This window comes from Sylvia atricapilla, chromosome 1 (genome assembly GCF_009819655.1).
Source record: "Sylvia atricapilla isolate bSylAtr1 chromosome 1, bSylAtr1.pri, whole genome shotgun sequence".
Taxonomy (NCBI): domain Eukaryota; kingdom Metazoa; phylum Chordata; class Aves; order Passeriformes; family Sylviidae; genus Sylvia; species Sylvia atricapilla.
The window spans coordinates 129,431,843-129,456,155 of NC_089140.1; the positions used below are offsets into that span (position 1 = coordinate 129,431,843).

Consider the following 24,313-nt stretch of genomic DNA (forward strand, 5'->3'; position numbering starts at 1 on the left):
TGCCACGTCCCCGCCCGCCGGGGCCAATGGGCGGCGGCGCCAGGTGTGTGTTACCTGCACCACGTGGGCCGGGGGTGGGCAGGTGGTGCCGCGGCCCCGCGCAGAAAAGCTCGCAGCCATTGCGCCTTTCCCAGGGGTGCAGTTGGTGTGGGAGCGGCTACCACCCACCTCGGGGAAAAGGGGGTGGGGAAAGGGGGGGGAGCCGTGCGCTTCCCCCACGCCAGGTCCTTGGGCAGGGAGGCTGCAGCTGGGGGTTCTGCCGCTTGGGTATCGCTTGGAAGCGCCTGGGGCAAGGAAAGTTTCCGGCTTCTTCTCTTTTCCCCCCTTCTTCCTTTCCTCCTTTTTATCTTCTCTTACTGGCCCGGTGGCACCATGACGGCGTCTCCCGACTACCTGGTGATTCTCTTCGTGACTACGGCGGGCACCAACGGGGCAAGGTTGGGCTCAGACGAGCGAGAGCTGCTCCAGCTCCTGTGGAAAGTGGTCGACCTGAGGAGTAAGGAGGTATTTTCACCCGACAGGGAGCACCCCGACCTGCTGCTCCCCTTGGCGCCTGCCGTGCTGGATGTGGGCAGGGCGGTCTCGGCGCTGGGCTGGTAATGGGTGTCCCAGGCTGGAGCAAGCTCTGGTGGAGGGCAGGGGCTGGTGCTGCAGGTGGGGACCTCCAGCCCGGAGAGCTGACTCACCCCCTCCTCTGCTTTCTCTGGAGCTGGGGCACCTGCATGACGTGCTGGTCCGGCCTGACCACACAGAACTGACGGCTGAGTGCCAGGAGATCACCCAAGTGGATGTGGAGAGCCTGGCACTGGCTCCGCCGCTGGAGCAGGCATTGAGACAGGTGACACACCGTAACTGCTGAGTGCCTTTGGGAGCTCTCCCGTGGGGTAGAGGTGGTATCATCATATGCTTATCCACACCATCAGAGCAGGGGAGCCTGGTATGGGAGCACCAAGGACGTGTGTGGACCAGGAAGCCTGTATGTGTAGAGCTTTGTGGGCATTCCTTCCTTGCCTTTTCTTTATTTGCCTTGGGAGGAACTGAACCCCAAGCGAGGAAGGTTAGGGTCATCTGTTTTCCTGTCCTACTTTCCTGCCATGCTGGATCCTGAGTGAGTCTCAGCTGAGGGTGAGCCCTAATCAGTGTTGGAAGAAGGCAGCTTTAGGTGTCCCCTGTTAAGGTTTGTGCTCATCAGTCCTTGGAAGTTGATGCTACTGAAGCCTCTAGATTAACAAGGAAATGTGTGTGATTCCCATTGAAGGTAGGGCTGGAAGCCTGTCTTCTTTCTGATATGCGTGAGTGCCCTGTCTGAAAAGCTCTTCTGCCCCAGTACTGCCTCGGCTCTCTGCAGGCAGCTTTGTCTCTTTGCAGTGCACTTGCCAATCTTGAAAAGGATTCTCCTCTGTGATGTGGTCTGTCTGTGTAGCCATATTTCATTACAAGGGGAAAAGGGCTGGTTTCCTTGTGAAAAGATTTATCATGGAAGTTAGCATGTGTTTAGCTAGTAAGAAACAAATTTACATTAAGTGAAGGAGTAGGCTTTTATGAAAAGGAATTCTAGCTCCATGTTCCTGCTGCCCAGGAATAACATGTTACCAACTGATGACACTGCCAAGTGGAGCTACTCTGATCTTGTAATATAACATGTATGTCTTTTCTTGTTCCTGCCAACAGTTTAATCAGTCCGTGAGCAATGAGCTGAACATTGGTGTAGGTACTTCTTTCTGTTTCTGTACTGATGGACAGTTGCACATTAGGCAGGTTCTACACCCTGAAGCTTCTAAAAAGGTATGTAGTTGTAGCTTAACTTTGACTCTTAATGTGCTTTATATGATTTCTTGCAAAACAAATCAACTACTCTAGTATGAGGGTACCTCCACACAACAATAGCACAAACATTGCTCATATGTAATGTGCTTATCAGGCTAAAGAGCCTGTCTGTGTGGAAGGCATATACAGTGCCCTGTCTTGAAATACCTTTTTAAGTTAAATCAGAAGGACGATGCTCTTAAATGTTTGAGAAATTAGCAGCATATTGACAGTACTTGTAGCTTCTACAGCATTAACAGGTGGGATTTGGGATTGTTGCTAAATAATTAACCATCTTAACCATTAACTGTTTTTTGAAATTTTGCATTCATGCCTAGTTATAGCAACTTTCAATCTTTGGGTATTCAGTTGGCACTCCAAGGGCGGTGTTCGTATTTGTAAGGAGCTGAACAGTAGTTTGAGGCGGGCTATGAGGGATGATTAGTCCTGTAGTCTGGAGTTTTCCATAACTTCAGAGTTGCCCAATCGCTAACAGTGTTATGAAGCCCTGCCTGCTTTTCGTTAGTGATAGGGTTGCAGCAATATGTGAGTCTCTCTGGTTCTGAAATAACTGGCTCAATATTAATAATACCTCATTTTGTGGTTTGGTATGAACATGCATTGCATTGTATGAACTGAGCTGTTCTGCTCCTCTCATTGTACCTGACTTCTGTGTGCATCAATTTGCTGCCCCAACTTTGAATGGACACTGCTGCAAGTGTGTGCTGTTATAAAAGTGATGCCGAATGAGCTTGGTTGTAATATATGTTTGTGCTTTAAGTATTGATAGCTTTTAAGGCTTAGAAGAGAAACTGAGTATTATTCACAGTGAAGGGACAGTTCTTATATATGTAACTTGTCTTCCATGACATATAACATGTGAATATGTGGAAACAGAGTTTTAAGACTTTCTTCTTGGCTAATAAAGTAAAAGTTGTCATCCATTTAAATCATGTGGCTAAAAGAAGGGGCACATCCTACAATTAAAGTTGGTTTGATGTCAGGGATCCTTTTTCTGTATCATCACAGGGTCACAGACAGAAATCAAATCTTCATCAAAATCTTCTGTTGTTGTTTCATTAAGAATTGTTCATTTGAAATTTGCTTTGTGCTGCCTGTAGATTAAATAAACCAGATATTTGACACTTGTAATAGTTTTTTGATGAATATCCTAACACAGGGATTGGAGTGTGGGATCACTAAAATCCAAATAGGCAGAAATCTCTAGGCTCTTGAGAAGATGTTTATTTCTAAGAGATCCATTCTTAAGCCATCCAGCAACTCCTGGTATTTAGAGAATAAGTTGGCATCAGGCATTCGAAAAGAACATAAATGAAGTATGGAACTTCATTTCACGTTAAAGAAGAAAATCATGCTAAAACTAGAGCAGGGAATGTTGGCAAGCCCGTCTATATTTTCATAAGCCTTTAAAGAGTATCGTTTGCCTAAACACCTGTCTGTATGTTAAGATAAGCTCTTATGTTCTCAAAGCAGAATTTGTTTTAGAGACTAAATTGCCTTCTTTGGGCCCCTAAATGTGCTGTCACATAGGCTGCTATGTTATATTGCCTGCTTTAATGCTAACTACAATGCTAACTAGTTGTTAAATCCCCGAGAGCCTTTATGTGTAGTCTAGAAAGGCCTTGATGGCAACAAACAGCCCGAAGGAATAAGTAGTATTCTGTCTGGGGTGAAGAGCTAACTAAAGGAGTAAGGGTTTGCATTGGTTTCAACAGCTGCCCCCAAAACTTCTCCATGTCTTCTCCTTTCCACTCCCCAAAAAATTGAAAAGCACGTGGTAGATGTAGTGGTGGGGCAAGGAAGGTGTCACTGACTTATAGTGAGCTACATAACTTGCTTCTGGCTTGTATCCTGCAGTTGCCGTGCATAGGCTGACAACCTCTGCACCATGTCAAACCCTCTTCTGCACAGTCAGATTTTTTTTTATTTGTTGGAAATAAATATTTGAAGTGTGACTGTTCTCTGAAAACAGCCTTTTCTATAAACTAAAATATCTGCTAGGCTTGCAAATTTTGCTTAATTCTAGAAACTGGACTACCCTCTGGCTTCATACAGTTAAAATTGCAATCAAAAATTGATGATAAATGTTGCAATAGGCGACATTTGCTCTGCTACATATATATTGGATTTGAAGCTCTACTAATAATGGCAAATGTTTCTCTGGTGGTGGAAAAACACATTTTTCTTATTAAACAATATAAGGAGAAAGCCGTTTAAGCAAAAATGTTTATGAATGTACTTACCTGGCTAAGAAGAGCTATGTGAGTTTCTCTGTAGCAAAGACTGTTTGTGTTTCCTATCTATTCTAAAGATATTGTTAGAACATTTGATGTCTAGTCACAAAGTAGGTTAAACCCACCCTAACTGACTTTGTTCCTTTTACAGAACATTTTACTGCCTGAATGCTTCTACTCCTTTTTTGACTTGCGGAAAGAGTTCAAGAAGTGTTGTCCTGGCTCACCTGAAGTTAGCAAACTCGATGTTGCAGCCATGACAGAATGTATCCTTTTAATAGTAATGGTGTCTCTGCTGCTGTTACAGTCTTGGCTGAATTTTAGGACAGAGGTGCATGAGTAATGCTTGCAACACATGTTTAGGGATGGTATAACTTTAATGAGTGACTCGGAGCTGTACTGAGTTTTCTCACAAAGATAAAGATAAAAGCATATGAGGACAAATGCTTCAGTGGAAAAAGTCCTGTATTTCTTCTTGACTTCTCTATGTTTTCTCTACCATCTTTATAGTTGACTCTCTTTAAACTTCACAGCTTAGTGTAACCAGCACATTTTTTTTTTTTTTCAAATTGCTGTTGAAAATTGTAGTATTAAAGTTAGGGTGTTGAGTTTCATAGCGTCAGTTAGATTTTCATTTTATTTTAGGCAAGAGCAAATGTTGGGAGACCACTTTAATTTTCAGGAGAGGAGATGGTTAGTCTTAATGTGACCTTGTAGTGAATCTCTAGCACAGGAATGAAATGAAGGCAGGGATGCTGTTGGAACATGTGATATTCAGTCTCCTAGGTGGTGTACATGCTACACCTCACTGGGTGAGGCTTGGCTGGCACCAAGATGCAGTCAGTAGTATGTTTTCATTTTCAGTGAAAATACTACTGAAATATCTAAAATTACTTTCTGAATAGTCTGAGGTAGTCTGTAACCCATCTTGCCTGGCTCTTTCCTAGTCTGAGCTTGAAAGCTGAAGCTGTGTTTTGGCTGTGCCTTTTTCCTGTGGTTCCCTGGCACAGTCTCCCCTCTTACTGCAAGCTTCAGTCCTCATCCCAAAAATATTCTTGGACACAGAGTTACTGAGCTATTGAAGTAGTGGTCACAAAAGTCAGGTACTAAGGAGGAATAAAGGAATTTGAGATGTTTGTGTTTGCTATTGGTGGTTGATGTTGCTATTAGTTTTATTAACTTTTCCTCTGACTTGCTTATTGTGTCTGTGCAGTGGTTGCCATTAAGAGATGATGTTTGTGGCTTCAGAGTTTTTTGTGCCTTTTGCTGCAGGACTAGTGCTGCCTGGCCTTTGTACTTGTTGGGGGGCATAAAATATATATATATATGGAGTGGATTTTTGTGTTTTACCATTCTGGTCTGCTTTGTTATTTTAATTTTTATTTTATTTATATATTATTATAATTATTATTAATATTTACTAGTGAAGGGGCAAAAATTATTCTGACCTGTATTCTGAAGGAAAGCAGTACACTTGGAGTAGGATTCTGAATCTTTATGTAGAAAAGTGAAATAAATGCTGTGGTGCATAGAAACTGGATGATAGAGGCTTCTTAAAGTTTTTACCATAACTTAATACATTGTGTAGGGAATGCTTTGACATAATCTGGAGAAATTAAAGAGAATGAGCTACTTCAGCTGTTTCAGAGAGTTGCCCTTGGTTTCTCCTTATGTGAATGTCTGGGATATGCCTTTCCACTGTGGAAGGAGTTGTATACCTGTAGCTACCTGGAGTGTCACTGGTCAGCTAAGGCATGCTGATGGACTGTGTATTCCCTGCCTGCTGGGAAAGGAGGGGCAGACCACCCTGTGTCACCTGACTGTCAGGAAGTCCCTAAAGAGTCAGTGCTACCTGAGAGTAGTTCTGGCAGTTGCCAATAATATTTTCTCCAAGTTACTGGAAGCTAATCCAAATGCAATCAGCTTGAGTCTGAGTTCTGGATAAGATATGCTTCTTAAGGTGTATAAACCTAGTTTCTTTCTGGTCTTAGATTTATTTTTGTGGCTTGTCTTGTAACTGCTGAGGCTCTTATTTGTAAACTTGCTATGTTTATGCAATATGACTGAAATCAACTGTCTCTCCCCTATTATTGTGTGGGCCCAGATGATATGGATTTCAAAAAGGGCAAAACAATTTTTGGTTTTCTTTTATTGATAAATATGATAATTTTCTTTCTCCTCACCTTGCTGAAATATATCAGCCAAATCTTCTCAGTGTCAGAAGCTGTATAGGTTAATTGCACTTGTAGACCATGGATATGTATGTCATGTTTAGGATAAAAAGATTGTTTAAGCACCTGCTGAATCTAAAGATTAGTTCTGTAAGTTGCATTCAGAGTTGTTTAGCTTTTCTTCCTTCATCTATGGATATGCTGGGATGTGGACACAAAAACAAATCAGAAATAAGTGCAGTAGGTTGAAATGAAGCTGCTGATTAGTGCATAGAATCTGATCAAGCTCTTTCTATTCTTGTAGAAAGAGCAGCTTCTTGGCCTCACAACTAAGGAGGATGTATGAATCTTCTATGATTTCTGCCACAGAAACTATAGTGTGCCAGATACATTTGCATTTAGTGAGGATAGAAGGTTTTATGGAGCTAAGGTACTGACTAGATATTTAGGAGACCTGCATTTCCGGACTGGTAGATGCAGGAGTAGAATGGCTTTTGGGGACATCCCTTTATGTACTTGCATCTCCATTTATCTGTGTGTAACCTGGTTGTGATCAGTAAGAGGAAACTTTTGTAATATGAAATAGTTAGAAGAAAGCTGAGTATTAATCTAGAGTAATTTAAGGTAAAGTCTTTAAAAGCTTTTGTTTTGATGGGTCACTTGATTAAAGAACAAATTGCAGGCAAATGGGGAATGTACACTAGTGTTTCCAGCTGTCAGGGGAGATAACTTCCTACTGCACAGTCAATTCCAGATACATATTTCAGTATACAGCACACTGGATTATAGGTGCTTGGCTATGTATTTCTTTCAGACAAGGCAAGCACAGTATTGTAAAAAAGCATAGAGATAGTGGACTGAATGACTGGCTGTGTTATTCTTCCTTTAGAAAGTACTTTGTGGACTTACTCTCTCAGGAGGCTACTTGAAATTTTTGTACAGCAATGAAACCATGAACTGAAGAGCTCAGGTAAAAGCTTTACAAATCTTAACTTCTTGCAGGGATTGGGAGTAATACATTTCACAACAAACAGCCACTCATTTCATTTAGATAAAGGTAAAGTTTAAAATATTTAAATTGTTTATGTTTAAAATGTAAATGTTTAAAATGCTATGAAATTCAAGGTACCAAGGCAGAACTGAGACTAGTTGTAATTATCTCTTGAGTGCTACTGCTGCCTAACTCATGGTGTCAAAACAGTTCTTGTGTATGAGACAGTTTTCTGGCAGACTGTCAGAATTGAGTAAGCGTAATGACAGCAGGACAATTATGAGAAATTTTGAGTAACAAAACTTGAGAGAAGTGATCATGTTCCAGCAGAGAAAAGAACTTGAGTCTGTCGACATTTTTTTTTAAATTTGTAAGCATACAAAGGGGGCAGGGTTGTTCTTGCACCCTCTGTACCTCCCGTACTTGCTACACTTCTTGATTTGCAAAGCTTGCTGAGCCAGTTTTCACCCTGTGAGTGCCTTCAGGGTGGAGTGAATAAAGCTTGCATGACTATTCGTATTAGGTTTGCAGAAGACTCATCCTTTGCCTCGAGATTGGGTGTGCAGAAGCCATTAAATGGCAAATAGCTCTTGCTTCCTCCAGTACTTGGTTTGCTCCACTCACTTCTGAATTGGATGTGTGAGGATAACTTCTTTCTAGGAGTATCTGCCAGTGTTGTCTGTAGAAACTCAGGAGCACTCCAGAACAGCTCGTTTAATGTGCTGGATATTGTAGTACTGAAACTTGATTTGTTGGGGTTTTATTGTTTGTTTTGTTTTTGTGTTTTTACCTGAGTGTCTTAGAAACAATAATGTGGAGCACAATTTTAAGCAATAGTGCTTAACTCTGGCAGCAAAAAGCCCATAACTGGTTATTAGCTGAGAACCTTGGATAATGCTATTTGTATTTCCTGTGATAGTACTCAGGAACTGGGTAATATTATATTACCTTTGTGCAAAGCATTATGTGGAAAGATGTAATCTTCTGTCTAAAGAGACTTAAATAAGAAACAGAGCCAAGGGGAAAGGATCAGTGCAGAGCACAATTGCGATGCTGGTTCATGTCATCTCAGGTTAAGTTAATTGCTCAATGAGAAAGCAGTTAAAAGAGAAATGGAAGAGACAGTGGGAAGGAATAAGTCTTGGAGGGCACTGGCAGTGAGTGAAATTGTGGTGATGCATCTGAGAAAGTGATTTAGAAATTTCTTCCATGTTAGAGAGGCCACCTTGATACAGAATGCCTTTCCTTCCTGCTCCCTTTAACTCGCTGAGTGTTGCAGGAGGTGGTACCACAGCTGCACACCAAGATTAGGTAGTTTGTTATTTCCTATTTTCCCTGGTTTGGGATTATCTTTTGCTTGTTGCTTCATTAAGAATATACATGTGGATGCTACTGCATATATTAGCTTTGGACAGCCATGTCTGGTTTTTAACACTTCTTTAAATGTGAACTTGGATTATCCCCTGTAATTGTCTTTCTCCAATGCTTGGGAGAGGCATCCTTTAAATATGGGTGCACAGACACATGTGGTCTCCTATGCCTTCACAGAATAAAGGGTTTATACACTATTTCATTTATATTTTTTCCCAAGTATCGTAATTTCTAGTGCCTCTGTCCATAGATGTCTACTTCTGTGTAATCCATCTTGTTCATTAGAATACAATTTTCTCTTAGCATGCTCTTTAAAATATGCAGAAAACTAATAGTTTTCTTTTCCAATCTTGCCTAAAAGCTGCGCTTCTAACTAATCAGAGATGAAAGTGTGAGGTTATGCCTGCAATAATGTTGATGACTTTCTTCATCCCCTCCACTGTGTTTATATTTCTCTAGAGTTTGGCACAACTGACTCCTTGTGTTTTACAACTGGTACCAGCTTCTGTTGGCACTAGAGCATTTTCAGGAACTACTTTTCCCATGGGCCAGTATCTTCAGAAAAATTTCACTGAAGAAAATTATTGTGGGATGAGGTCCTTGTTTGTTTTCCTTGTGTGATGGCCTCTCTTCACATTCCCACCCCTTTCACACTGCTGCATTCCTGTCTCTGAATGCTGATCACTTGTTGGGATCTTTGGCTCAGCAGAAAGGAAATATTGAAATGTCTTTTCAGTTCTGACTGCAGAGTCTAAGAGCCAAGCACATGTGTATGCATGTCCCTTGCTGGAATAGCTTTTGAGACTCCTGCCCAATTTCTCTTGACTTTTGACAGAGGAAACGCATTTCCAAAATCTTCATAAAACTTGGTCAGGCAAGACCAGGGTTCTAACACCTGTACCAGCTTCTGGTTCACTGTATGAACTGCCCAAGCCCAGTGTGGAGCTGTTAGGTGCTGCAGGGGGAACAGTGCCAGGAAAGGGAGAAACAACTCTGCTCTCAATCACAAGGTGTCCAGAAGCATCTGTGTGGCCCTGCTTAGGCACCCTCTCTGTTAGACTCTGTTTGTGGATTATTTTTCTTTCCAACCCCACTTTCCAGGGGGCAGAGGGGGAGGTGAGCTTGAGTTTGTTTAAAGCTTAGGAAGAGAAACTGTGATGAAGAAATTTTTTGTTGTAATAGTCATAATCTCTTAAACCATGCTTTGGAGCTGCTCAGGATTTTTGGCTTGGTTTTTAAGAAAACTATTTAATGTTTGCAGTACTTTACCCCAAAGAAGGTACTAGGTGGAGGAGGGTAAGGACAGTGACTAGCAAACTATTTATAGTCAAGCAGTTGGAGGGGAGAAATCACTGGTTTAAATATTCTGGTTTTTAAAGTAAGATAATTCACTTAAGCTTCAAATGTTCTTCTGAGGCTAAGCATCATCCTCTCACATTCCATATTCCAATGCACACTTAAAACCAGCAAAGCTTCAAAATCAAATTAGCCTGAAGTGTTTTTTGTTGGCACAGCAGCTTTCCTGTCCTTTCTGTGGAACAGGAATGCATTAATTCAGTACAAATTATTTTTCATCTTGCAACAAGGCAGCTGTTAAACAATTTTTTAAAAAATCGGTTTTGTAGAACTGACTTGCAGTCATCCTACAAATAATAGGGAAGACTTCATCTCACAGAGAAATTGGTGCTTGCTCACCTGTTGATGGGATGATACAACAAAGCTGGTATGAGGTGTTTGTTTCTAACAGAAACTGTTCTGTTCCCTCCACTTCATGGAGGCATCTGAAAACTCAAATATTGCTCATCTCTACATGGAGAAAGCAGGTTTCCACTTAAAAGGAGAATGCTATCTTTGACAATGAAGCAACTTTTGAACATCATAATTCAGGCTCTGGAGCATTTGAAATGTGTATAATGTAGTCTGGGGGTCATGTGGGCAATTAATTGGCGCACTTAGCATTTTCCATGTGTTGTGTTACTGTACCTCCATGTCAGGATGGGTCTTGTTTAAGAAACTCTCATTTTTGCTCTGAAGTCTTGATGCAAACTGATAAGGCAAGTAAAAAGTGCAATGCTTATTCCCAGATTTCCTTATTTTTTGTTCTGTTCTTGATTATTTATTCTACCCTTCAGTCTTCAGTGGAAAATACCTTTTTAAAAATTTGCTTCGTAAATAATGGGGTAGAATTGTAAATAATCTTACAGTCCTGTAGCCTCGTGTTGAAGAGGAGCAAATTGATGGAAAGCAGGAGATACCATAGTGAACTGTTTACAGTTGTCTGAAAAAAGACAGTATATGCAACTTAGATTAGCCTCCCTTTATAAATGTGATGGGGTTTTTTGGTCTTTCTATGGACTTCCTTGGACAGGATGCTTCCTGCTCTCTATTGCAGCATTTCTAAAATCCTTCAGACTGCAGCTATGGGATGTGGGGCTCCGTTCTGCCTCTTGACAAAACACGGCTGGTAGATTCTAACCAGATTCTCAAAATGCTTCTGTGCAACAGCACAGAACTTGTGTTATAACTTCCAATAGGCAAGGTTTAAACAAGGTGTCATTTATGAATTTTGTTGAAGTGGTACGATACTTATTCGGGTTTGGGATTTACTTGGTCAAAAAGCATGTGGTATATCCCTCTATTTCTGGAGCATTTAGTTGATAATTTGCCTCTTCTCCTGCCCTAAATCTTCCCCTGAAGATTAAAGAGGATGTTAATTAAAGAGGACAGGACTCCAGTCTCTTCCACATGCAGAGGTGTATCTGTCAAGCATACATATTTCATGGACATATTAAATACATGTCCTTATTATGGGGTCTCATGTCCCCAGACACTTCCTGGAGTGACCTTATACTTCGGCAGGTGGCAGTAACTACAGGCCAAGGCAGAGCAGCAGGAAGATGGATTAAATCTTCCCCTAAGAAGCAACATACAAGGACAACATGAAAGTGTGTTGCTCTAGCAGGAAGCCAATTAGAAATCTGTTTGGTGATGATTGACTTAACTCCAGCATAAAGATTTAAATCTTGACAAGAACAGTCCAGCATTTCCTTATGGAGCCTCTCAAGTTGAAGATATGGGGAATATTATTTTAACATTAATATCTGAACCATACAGTAAGTGATTACAATGAATGAGTTTTCTTTATTCCTTCTTTGGTTTTGCTGCCTGTCGTGTACATTGACAAAATAGGAAATAACTTGTGCTGTATCTCTTAGATCACCGATTTTCAGATCCAGAAAGGGTGAACTACAAATTTGAAAGTGGGCCTTGGTAAGTACTTCCTCCCTCGTCTTGTTGCGCATGTTTTAAGCCCCATCACTTTTTGTTTAAGGTTACTGTTTAGATCAGCTGTACTTCTCTCTTCCTAATTTGCTGGTAGTTGTTACTGTTATATTTATGTACCTTCCCACTACTGTGGGAATCGATTAGATTGTTCAAGTGGGAAAGGAAACAGACAGTATATGATCAGATGCAAGTCTGTGTTCTTGTTAGTCTTCAGTGTTGCCTATTAGCTGCTGAGAGTTCTGTGTTCTACTAGTAAGTACTTATAATGGGCACTAAGTGTGTTGTGACAGGGAATGTAAGCAGTGTTTCAGAAATAACCCTATCAGTTACTAACTCTTGCACTCTTCCTGCAATTTACTACACAGCTACTGCGTATACATAATTTTTTCTAATACAGAAGAAACACTTTATAAAGATATTGTGCCAGAAATACTGTGCTACCACTCTGTTGTTTATGATGATTCTTATCTAATGGTGATTCTTATTCCCAAATATGTTTTAAACATAAAGATTTATTTGCTTTTGATGCCTGCTTTGTTGCTTGGATGGTTGTGTTTTTTTTTAATGTAACTGTATTATTTCTGTGTGTAAATACAGTTTTTTTTCTCAGTGGTTTTCTCAATGATTTCTCTCCAATATCACATGATACTGGTGTTAAAAACTGACCTTATTTATGTTCCCATCTTGTACAAACACTTCCCTCTTTCAGATTACGGATCTGTCATAATGGTAGATGACGCTTATACTTTTGAGTCAAAAAAAGTAAGAAAAAATGCAGCATTGGCAGAAAGTATCCAGAGAGATTAGCTCAAGGGCTATGTTCAGCCTTGTTTGTTCTAAGCTTTTTCCTTTTCACTAACAAAACTCTGGGATGAAGTGGAAGAGTCACATTTTATTTGAGAGAACGAGAAGTACAGAACTAGGAGGCAAGGGGGAACAGTTTGAGACAGACAGCTACAGAAAGGCCATCTGAGAAATTGAAATGTGAGTGAGAAACATAACCCTCCAGGCATACCATTCCCTTTCGTATGAGGGAGTCCTCTACTACTGAACAGCTCTTCACCTATTTAATACACCACTTAAACTCTTCCGTGCAAAAAAGCTGTTCCTTCAATAGCCAGAAAGGCAGGCCTGGGTAGCTGTGAGCATTTTGTTGCACTTGACATTTTCAAGAACTGAGAAAACAAAAGAGACTGCAGTAATGACCAATTAAACCTGGCTTTCTGTGGCTAAGCTATTCCCATGCTAAGCAGCCAATGTAGCCTTTAGCTATATTAGTCTCTAGGAGCACAGTGATGACCTGAACCAGCAATGTTAAAGCTTGACTCTTCAGGCCAAAGTCCTGTGCGTGCACAGTACAGTCCTGAACAGATTTGGACTTGGCTTGTGACTGGTTCTTATACACTGTCACAGTACAAATGATAAGCACTAATCTGTTGCATCTAATTGTTCTACTTCAGTTTCTACCTAGCTAGATTAGAACAGCAAGTACTTGATTTTTATACCAGTAATCCTCTTCAGATAACAGAGAAGCACAAATGATGTCAGGAGAGGGAAGTAAATTTGGAATATGATTAAAGTGATGATAGCTCAAAGAGCAAATGCAGTAAAGCAGGAAAGAGGAATTTGGAAAGCGGCAACTTAAAAAAGTAGACTTTGCCTTGGAGAGACTTGTACAGTGGCTTTCAATTGTTGGTGGCACTTGGGCCTCACTGCCTTGGCATTGCCATTCAGCAGACAATAGAGCAGGGACAGAAAGCCTGTTCCCAGAGTACAAATGACAAGCAGACAGGTTGGTGTGTGGCAGATATTAGAGGCAGATGTCTCTGCATTATTACTTCTTTCTGTACCTGCAGCAGCAAGATGGAACTTGTGGATGACAATGCTGTTATTCGAGCAAGAGGATTGCCATGGCAGTCATCTGACCAGGACATAGCAAGATTCTTCAAAGGTCTAAATATTGCCAAGTTAGTAGCTATGAATTTACTTGTACATTTGTAGCTCTTCAGCTGCATAAGTCATGGAGTTTCATCTCTTGATTTAAATCTTGCAGAGGAGGTGCTGCACTCTGTCTCAATGCCCAAGGTAGGAGGAATGGGGAGGCTCTTGTGAGGTTTGTAAGTGAAGAGCATCGAGATCTAGCACTACAAAGGCACAAGCATCACATGGGGAACCGATACATAGAGGTGGGTGACGTGATGGGCTTTGAAATCTTCTTCTCAAAAGGAATCCAAATTACATGCCAATCACATGTTCCTTTCTTTCTTTTAGGTGTACAAAGCAACAGGTGAAGACTTCCTTAAAATTGCAGGAGGTAATTTTCAGGGGATGAAAAGGGGTGGTTTGTTCCATCAGCATCTCTAACTTTTGGCTGCAAACCTCTCCTGTTGAATGTGGCCCTTTTTTTTCTGTCTTTGAACAAGTAGTTGGCTGGTGTATTGATTACTATATGTTCTAGCAGCAGTCCAAGATATGTTCCATGATTTATCTGTCTGCCTCTCCTTCCACGTTCTTGCCATTTTCAAGCAGCCTGTCAATCAGGATTTGATTGGGCAAAGTGATCTTGTATATGAACTTAATTTGTTAGGTCGTCTTCATGGTAGTGGGAATCTAAATGTTATTGATTGCTGAAAAAATGAAACCAGAGTAGTTTTTCAAAACAATGTAACTGCTGTTGCTGTGGAGGCTTAAACACATAAAACAAATCACAGATATCACAATGTAAATACAAGGCATTTATGGAACTGATTTTCTTCAAATCAAATCTTTGCCTCAGACTTAATGGGGAGGATTTAGGGGGAATGCTTATTTAGGGGGATCTTGAAATATTTGCTGGTAATTGAAAGGCTGCAAAATTTGCTATTCAAACGCTCTTGATCTCTTTTCCTCCATTCATGTCTGCAAGCATACAAAATTTGAATTAAGAACCAATAAGCTGTTTTCTCTGCACTACTTTAAGGTCCTCGGTGCTTCCAGACAGAGATTTGGGCCAAGGTTTGTAATTGGCTAACTGTATATCTGAGGTTGAGGCTTCAGAGTGGAAGAGGTTAAGCTGTCAGCATAGCTGATAGGTTTGGTAGTAGTTATACCATTCATTCCACAGTGACATTCATGAAGAATGGTGTGTGTCTGGTACAACCAAACTTTGCAGAATAAGAGAGCTGTAAGTGAAAGGACTATATTAAGATAGGAATTTGGTTAGGAGCTACCTTTGAATAAGGTAGTGTTATGAGCATCACTGGTCTTCTAAAGACACTGAAAGTAGAATTGGCATACTTTGGCAGTTCTGTTACGATAGGAGGAAATCCCTGAGCTGTTTTCAACAGGCTCTTCCAACTTTTTTTTTCCCCAGCACAACGATCTGGGTACTTGGTTGCCATATATTACGGCTCCAGAGTATGCCAGAGGTGTTCTGTAGTTAGACAAGGGGCAGAGTAGCACAGGTCCTGCTCACAGAAACATCGACAGATTGTGATTTCCTTGGGCTTTGAACACTGCAAGTATTTCCTATTTTTCCTTTGGATAAAGATTAATCTCCTCTAAATGATGGAGTAACATTATAATAGTTTAATGGGAGGCATCCTGTACAATATATCTAGTTCATCAGAGTCATCTTTCCTGACTTCAGAAGCAAATATTGTTCTACCTGCTCAAAAACTGCCTGCAGAAGGGATTTAGCTATGCTCATGATTTTATATAGTTGCCTAGACTGAAGTGCCTCTGTACTTTTTCTTGTTAAAGGTACTTCCAATGAGGTTGCACAGTTCTTGTCGAAAGAAAACCAGGTGATTGTCAGGATGCGAGGTCTTCCTTTCAATGTAACGACAGAAGAAGTGCTGACTTTCTTTGGCCAGCACTGCCCTGTAACAGGAGGAAAGGAGGGAGTCCTGTTTGTCACTTACCCTGACAGCAGGCCAACAGGGGATGCCTTTGTCTTGTTTGCTTGTGAGGAATATGCACAAAATGCACTGAAGAAGCACAAGGATTTGCTGGGGAAAAGGTACATTGAACTCTTTCGGAGCACTGCAGCAGAAGTTCAGCAGGTAGGTGCAAACCTTTCAAATGTTGGCTTTTTGCAGTCCAGACTTCTATCCTGCCAGTAGAGGAAACAAATAATACTTAGCCTTTATTTGAAAGCTTCTTTTATCTTAGTCTTAACTCTTGCTGGAATGAGTATTGTCTGAATTTTTGTGAGACTTTGCTCCCTTGAAATGTAAGATCTTATGGTATAGGGTGTTCTCAATTGTATAGAAACCTTTGGGGTTTTGTCTTCCAATACCTTTGTAAAATGTGGATGTGGGTCTAGTGCTTTACACTACATATTCTGAATTTGACTAAGTCGAATGGTGATCTATTCAGAAGGAGTAATTAGCATCAAATCTTGAGCTAAAAGATTTATCTTTAGTCATTGACACAAAAAAGCAAAGCCTTTTGTCCTCTCCAGTGTATCTGAAGAATTCTACAAATTGTCTTTAAGGGCAGATCTCTGCCATCTTCTGCAAGCACAGGCTACTTAGCAGAGGGTGGCAGGACTTTGAAACTGAAGAGTCTGGCTTAACAGGGCTTGGTGGACCAGGAAGGCTGTCAGGGAAAGGAAGGAGAGCTGAGTGGACTGTTGAAGTATCAAAAAAAGATTTGTAGAGCTTCGGTTGAGGTAAATAATTTCCAGACATTATTCTAAAAGGTATCATATATGATGCAAATCACAGCCATGTCATTATATCCAAGAAATTATGCAGCTCTGTTTTCCCCAATATGTAGAGATTTCAGTTCCTCATTTAAAAGGTGGCATTAGTGATGAAAAGGCAGAGCTGCAGTGCTCACTCATCATTGCATTTTTCTCAAGTACTCTCATATGTTTCTTTGTTTAGTAAAACCTTCTGATAGCTGTATAAATGCGAATAAATCTTAACCTTGCTCAGAGAGAGTTCAGAAGTAGTAATTGAATATTCAGGGAACTTTTCACCAGACAGGATTTTTGCTGTTAGAATTATTAACAAGAAGTCCCAAAGTGTAAGTGTCACAGGTACTGTGACTTGGTAACGCTCCTCATGTTTCTTGAATGGAGTATGGCAGGCACAGTTAGGAATGTGTGGTAGCGAAATGTGCTTCTAGTTCCTAAACTCTACTAAAGCTTTGCAGAGGGTAGATTTTTGGGTAGAAGTGTCATTGTGACTCTGTAGATGGTGGTAGAATGTTGTAGGATAGTTTCACAATAAAAATACAGTAAATTTAAAGTTTTCATGTTCTAAGATCTCTGTTGAGACTTGCATGAACTATTCAAGTAAATTTCCTGAAATGAAATTGTTTTTCAAGAGAAAATGACCAATTTTTTTTTAAAGCACTAGCATGACCATTTATTGTAGAATGACTATAGAAGTGTATTAGATTCTGAGCTTAAACCACAGCACAGTGCTTTGAATTCAGATGTTTTACAGGTAATATTTGTATCTAGCTCATTTGTTTCTTAAAATACTACCCAGAGTGAAAACAGGTGGCATTGGGGTTACATTTACTCCTAAGCTGAAGAATGAGTCAGGAGGCTTCTGTAATCTGTTTTTGTTTTGCACAGGTGCTGAACAGGTACTCTTCCACACCTCTCATTCCTCTCCCAACACCTACACCTCCAATTCTTCCAGTGTTACCTCAACAATTTGTGCCTCCCACCAATATCAGAGACTGCATACGTTTGCGTGGTCTTCCCTATGCTGCTACTATAGAGGACATTCTGGAATTCCTGGGGGAGTTTTCTACAGATATTCGGACCCATGGAGTTCACATGGTACTAAATCACCAGGTTGGTAGGCAAAGCGTTTCTCGCCACTCTGCCAAAGGCTTGTGTATATGAATACAGTCCTGATGACGTTATCGATAGGGAAGCACCTTTGGGATTAGCACTAATGGTATTAATGGGCCTCTAGCTCTCTTCTAAAAGTATACTGGCAATAGATGGCTTGAATCCTGCTGTGCCAGTTGCTGCGTTTACTGTAGAGTGGTTTATTTCACTCAGACCCACCCATGTGCTGAAAGTTAAGCCATAGACTTGGAGGGATTGATGCTCCCAGAACAGCAGCCATGATCCTGACCTGTAGGAGGCTTGAACTGAAGGGTCTTGCTCAACAGCACACATGATTCCTCTTGTACCTTGTGAGGAGTGCCATCTAAACACGAGTGTGGGCAATGTTAGCTGTCAGAGGAATGGTTTGTCCCTGTCTTGCTGAGCAATGTTCCGCAAGCATATTTGAGGACAAATGTAACTGCACCCTTCTAGAGACAGGAATTCCTAAGTCAAAAGTCAGAAACTGAACTTTGGGTTTCCTGTGTTGTTGCTTTCTTTAAACAGTCATAGCTAAGCACCAAGATTAACAGCTCATTGATGTGTATAAAGTGTTACATCTTTGCCATTGTTTTCTGGAAGCAGTTTCTATCAAAATCTTTAAGACAAAGCATAGTGCTTTCTTGTGATCTTCCTATTCTTGTGACTTCAGAGGGAGGAGTCCTTTAACCCTATGGAGATGCTATGAGTGGTTCAATAGAACAAACTGATTATTGCTCTATAAAAATGATAGTTCTAAAATCGTTTCAGCTTAGACTTAATGTCAATCAAAACTAAAAAATACTTTCTGGTCCTGAAGTAGGACTTCTGTGTTTCAGGAATATGGGGATGGAGAAGGGACTGTAGTTATTCAGTACGTGTCTGTCTAAAGACATTCCTGTGTCTGTGGGGACTTGACCTAGACAAAGCTAAAAAGCTGTAATGAATGTGCAGTGCTGGGAGAGACTAAGAAAAGTACAGCTATTAAAGCACAAGTAATGATTTACAGTAGTAAATCAGTAGCCCTCGACAGCACTAATGAAAGAAACTGGATGAAGAAATTGGTGTGCATATAACCCTAAGGGCTGTCTGCCACCCTTGCCCTGCGCAAAGCTATCAGACTTTTTTTCTCCCCAAATACTGCTTTTGCCTGACTACTAGATTTTTATCTTTCTCCCTGTTCCCAGGTTTCAACTCTCTAATCATGAATTACTGTGTAAAGGATGTTGATAAAGTTATTGTCCCTCCAAAACAAGAAGAACTGTCCCAGAACTTAAGTTAGAGACAGCTTCAGCTCTTTCTCTAGTTTTGGCTACTTCAAATCAGCAGCTGCATGTGACTAAAAGAACTCCTTCCAGTGGCGTATCCCACTCATTTGCAGATATGAATATGTCTCTCTTTTTTTTTTTCTGCAAGCTCATACCAAATGTTAGGCTAGTTAGTACTCTACTAAACATCTCAGCCTATGTTGGTCTTTGAAAAACAAAATTTAAAACAATTTTTTTAGCAATGAGCATTGACTGCATTTATGCTTGAATTTTAAAAATCCCAGGTGATAAATGGGAACTAGATTTTCTAATTCTGCATTTGTAGTAAATTTGTAAGGGCGGGTCTCAAAGCACCAAAGTACTACTGAATTAGTCTCTCTTAAAGGTGTAAATTTTTTTTTTCTTTTTGGATATAGAAGTAACAAGCTGCAATGCAGCTTAATCAAAACGCATGAATAAGTACAATGAAGTTATCACAAGTGGGAAGAACTTTGGGGAGGAGAGCTTAAACATGCTGATGAGTGCTCAGGGAGACTGATTGTACATGACTTTGGAGATGAATGTATTTATGACTGAAGAGACTACTTATAACATCAAAAATTATTGCTATGCTGCTCCTTCATGGAATCTACAGAAACATTTTTTGTCTGCCTTGTTTGTAGGGGCGTCCATCAGGAGATGCTTTCATTCAGATGAAATCTGCAGATCGAGCTTTCCTGGCTGCACAGAAGTGTCATAAGAAGACTATGAAGGACAGATATGTTGAAGTCTTTCAATGCTCTGCTGAAGAGATGAACTTTGTATTAATGGGGGGCACTTTAAATCGAAATGGCTTGTCCCCACCACCATGTAAGTTACCATGTAAGTTTTGCTTGGGTCTTGCCACTACGCTCTACACTGTGTGCGGGTAGGTATTGGAGCTGCTTTGCTGACTCTGATCCTGGTTCTTGGAAAGCATTGTCAAATAGGGGTGTTAAAATAAGGTCTTTTGTCTTAAATCATCACTAGCTTGCAATTATTATTTTTCCCTTTGGTGGTGAATTCTTATGACTGAAGAACTACTTTTGCTTTTCTAGTGGCAAATTTTCCCTCCCCCTCCCTGAAACTTTAATTGGTTGGGGTAAGTGATGATTCTGAAAAGTAATTTCTAAGCCCTGCCTAGACCTTAAAGAACTGTTTTGCATTTAAACTGATTTGTACTTACATTTTTTCATCACAGTAAACATTTCAATTAAAAGACCTTCCCTTTTCACTTCCAAAACTTAATTTGAGAAACCATAGGTTATGCTCCCCTTTGAGACTTAATCACATGTTCTGCCTTTTGAACTGCAACTGACTGAGCTCTTCCTTTGCTTTTTGTTGTTCATATGAATGGAGGTTGGCTTTGTGGGAGTGAAATACATATGGGTTCTGCCTCAACGGATTGCAGATTTAAAAGGAAATCTGTATTTCCTTTTAAATTTTGATTCTCAAAGCTACTAGGATGAACAGTGACTTTTACACAACTTATGTGGGAAAGGCTTTAAGGGCGTAATTTACTACTGATTTACTAAGCATCTGTGACACAAATCTGAGCCTATGGGAAAAATAATACTTTGCTTCCAAAATCATAAATGACAAGGCAGTAAAGTAGTAGCTTTCTCTGTATCTCTATGCAAGTGTATTTTTTTGGTGGGGTACTTTTTAAGAAATGTCCTCTACATGCTAGTCAGAGCTGCCAGTACAGCAGATAACTTCCTGGGAGTAGTTTCTTTTGAGTGCAAGTAGACCTTCAGCTAATCCTTGTGACAGTGTTTTGGTTTTTTTTTTCAATGAAAGTATCTTGAGCAGGTGTCAGCAGTAGATAATCCTATGTGTGACAGTCCCTGCAGTTCCAGATGGGTTGGAACCTTCTGAGAGCTCCTAGGACAGGTTCTTGGTCTGGAGTCACAAACTTTGGAAACAGACAGGTGTCAGTGTTCCCATTTCCAATTACAAATACCTGTGATGCATTCCTCAGATAAGGCCTTTTGGGCCTATCATTCCACATTTTACAATACCGTGAGATGCTGGCTGTAACTCTGAAAAGCAAAATTAAAGGCTGACTTTATCTAGAGCTTTATATTCACTTATTTGGCAGTGGGGAGGAGAAGAGGAAGGCAAAGAAGTGGGTGAACTCTCATCAGTGAGAATTCATTTAGGGCCTAACATCTTTTCAAAACAGCACTAAGTGCACTTTTGGCTTGTTCTTTTTTTAAATTTAGTGTTAACACTTCAAGCTGTAAAGCCATGAGTTTTCTTACTCTGCTGTTGATTAATTAATGTATAAGCAATACCAGGATGAAAGTCTTCTCTCTTTTGTTGAATGTTAACTTCCATGATAAAGATCTGTTTTTCTTCTGTGGAGAAGTCTCGTAGTTCTTGAAGGCAGACTTCATTAAAATCTGAGCCTAGACAAGTAAAAACTGACCTGTATATCAGAAAGAGACCCTATTCCCTGCAATGAAAAAAGCAAGAGGTGGCTTTTTGTGTATTTTTTGCCTTACTGTTGACTGGAGGCTGGGCGCAACACTTTATAGTCACACTCACATTGGTGGCTTGCGTTTATTTTCTGTGGTGAGCAAGGATGAGAAGATTGTGAAGGTTCTTGATGTATTGTGGAGTTGTGTACATATGGTCCTGATTAGCTCTGTGATTTCAGAGGTCCTAATCTATTTCCCATTTGCTCCCTGCAGGCCTTTCACCCCCTGCCTACTCCTTTCCTGCTCCTGCTGCAGTTGTGCCAACAGAAGCTGCTCTGTATCAGCCATCCATGCTTCTGAACCCACGAACACTCCAGCCCTCCACAGCCTACTACCCTGCTGGGGCTCAGCTCTTCATGAACTACACAGCATATTATCCCAGGTAAAGCAGACGAGAACCCAAGCCGCAACGAAGAAGTCTTTTTTTTCCTTATTCTCTCCAGCAAATGCACAAAGCTCACAAAAGAACTGCTAAGGACTTGTGGTGATATTGTCTGCTCTGCTAAGGACTTGTGGTGCCAAGAACAGCTTGTTCAGTATCTTGTTCAGGGAGAAAAATTCAGGATAACTAGGAATTTTCCAAGTTTTAGAGTATTGCAGGTAGCAATGTTTGGGGGGCGGGGGGTTGTGTTAGTGTGTTTGGTTTTGTTTTTTTGCCTTGGGACTCATTTAAATGGGATATTTTTATTTTTGTTTCACCCAACATTCCTCTTAAACTTACTAGTTTGCTTTGTTATGCCCTCAGTGGGAATTGATGTGTGCAGTACTCCTTCCCATGTCCATAAAGAAGCCCTTGGCCCCTCTTTAGAATGGGTGGACTGGGGACTGCCTTAACTTCTGAAATACTGCCTCTTTGTTTTTGTAACAAAGTAACTTTTGACTTTATGATGAAAACTGTTTACTTCTATGAATATGTATTGTACTGAATGCATATGTAAAGCATATAGAGGCATATATTCTTCTTGTCCTCATAAGCACCTCTCACAAAGGGCTTTTGATTCTTCTGGATATATTAGCTATCTGCTACAGAACAAAATCTCTGGATACCTGTTACCCTCTGCAGTCAAGAGGCCTTGGAAGCAGCCATTTTTCCTTTAAGCCATAAACCATTTCTCATCTGCTAGGAAATCTGCTAAATAACTCAAGTTTATCTTTGCAGCAGGGACCAAATAGCTACTTAGGAAGTTGTTAAGCAATATGAGCTCTTCAATACCTGTAAGATAACAAAGGTTTTCTTATTACTTTACCTATATGTCTGTGAACTGACTGTTGTGGTTTTTTTATTAAAATGTTTCCTTCACTAATGGATTTTCTATAGTACCTTCAATATCTGATTTATGGTTATGATAATATTATCAAATTCAGCCTTGTTAATGTAAGATTAAGAAAAATAAAATTCCAATCTTGCACTGGCAATATAAAACAAGGTTCTCAATAACAGTTCTATATTTCATGAAAACATAGCAGGCGTGATAGTCTGTGGTTACTGACATGTTTTACTTAAGATAAGAATAGACTGGCCACTGCAGGCTGAATGTCAAGCCCTGGTGATTGCTCACTGAGTGAGATTGCACATGTGTTCCATCACTGGCTGCCTGGGCTGTGGGCATGTATGTTGGTCACAGACTGATTAATCCCAAGTCCCAGAATACTCTTTTTATATTCTTGTACAACTGGCAGTTGTTCACTGTTTTTCGGAAAGCATTATTACGTAGCTTCTCTGCCAATTACAATTACTACCCTTTTAAACAAGGAAAATTTTCTGGAGTCAAATTGGCTTGTTTCTTTGCTATGAGATTTGGTGTTGAGGTCTTTTCCATCCAGAGTAGATGTTTGATCTACACATACAGATATACTCCAATAGACATAGTGATTCTTTGTAGCTGATGTTTTGGACATGTTTTGTTTTGAATTCTTACTGCTTTTCGGGCAAGTTCCTGTGCTTTGTCCAGAATGCAAAAAGATTGGGTCCGTTGGAAGTAGCAGTCAGAACTTCAGAACTTTCTGGTACTGAAGTTTTGTTCAAAAATTAAACTATGTGCAGCAAGAAAGTACAGAGGATACTCCTTTCTAAGTGTTCCATTTAAAAGTAAATCCAGGAAAAGCAATATAGAGCTGGTAATGATCAGACAATGATTCATAAATCTAACTGGTGAATATTTGTGGAAATCACCATCTTTGAGCTGCTGCCAAAAGCTTCTATAACTTATGTTTTGCAAGGTCAGGTTGCTTTATATTAGTCCAGCTCCATCTTCCACACAGAAATCGGCTTAAATGGTGGAAAGGAGGGAGATAATTGTTTGGTCTTCAGTACCTATCAGAGATGGATGCCTTCTAAGCTATTAAAATAGCTTGAGTGAACTGCTAATGAAAAGGAGGGGGAGCAAGTTATTCGGGATCTGTCAGTCTTTGATATCACTGTTCAGCTTGTAATTATATCTGGCAGCATGTTCTGACAATAAATCAGTGGTCTTCTCTGTCTAGTCCCAAGCCTTTAGGAAAGAACAGTAGGATTCATGGAAGGGAGGAGTTTTCCTTCATCTAATCCTAGGTGTACTAGGTGCTGCATGTACATTGGAAATAATAACTGCACTGCTTGGCAATTGCTAACATATCCTATAGAAACTTTTACTATATACAAACTTGAAAGCTATTGCTACAGGGTAAACAGTTTTAAAACAAAGTTGAATCTTATTGTATTTATTGAGTTCTAATGCTATTTTTATCACTTTTAAGTAGGGTATTTAAAATCTCAAAAGTGTCTTTCAAAATCCATATATGTAGTAATACATTTATGCTTTTTACTTTTTAAAATGTATTTTAAATAGCATAGTGGAAAGAGGAGTTTCT

The 24,313-nt window shown here is 40.2% G+C and overlaps 1 protein-coding gene across 2 annotated transcripts; it reads left to right on the forward strand.

The window, feature by feature from the left end:
- The first annotated feature begins 193 nt into the window (after nucleotides 1-193).
- Nucleotides 194-22,763, forward strand: ESRP1 (epithelial splicing regulatory protein 1). Of its 2 annotated transcripts, none has more exons than XM_066333597.1 (13): nucleotides 194-504; nucleotides 710-838; nucleotides 1,672-1,785; nucleotides 4,213-4,327; nucleotides 11,609-11,707; nucleotides 11,810-11,864; nucleotides 13,736-13,846; nucleotides 13,933-14,065; nucleotides 14,151-14,193; nucleotides 15,621-15,922; nucleotides 17,452-17,676; nucleotides 19,625-19,811; nucleotides 21,677-22,763. In XM_066333597.1, the coding sequence occupies exons 1-13, from the start codon at nucleotides 373-375 to the stop codon at nucleotides 21,847-21,849; spliced, it is 1,818 nt and encodes a 605-aa protein (XP_066189694.1). In that variant the 5' UTR covers nucleotides 194-372; the 3' UTR covers nucleotides 21,850-22,763. The 2 variants fall into 2 exon arrangements, with proteins under 2 accessions (XP_066189694.1, XP_066189685.1); XM_066333588.1 differs by having other exon boundaries at nucleotides 195-504; nucleotides 19,625-19,823.
- The last annotated feature ends 1,550 nt before the right edge of the window (nucleotides 22,764-24,313 follow it).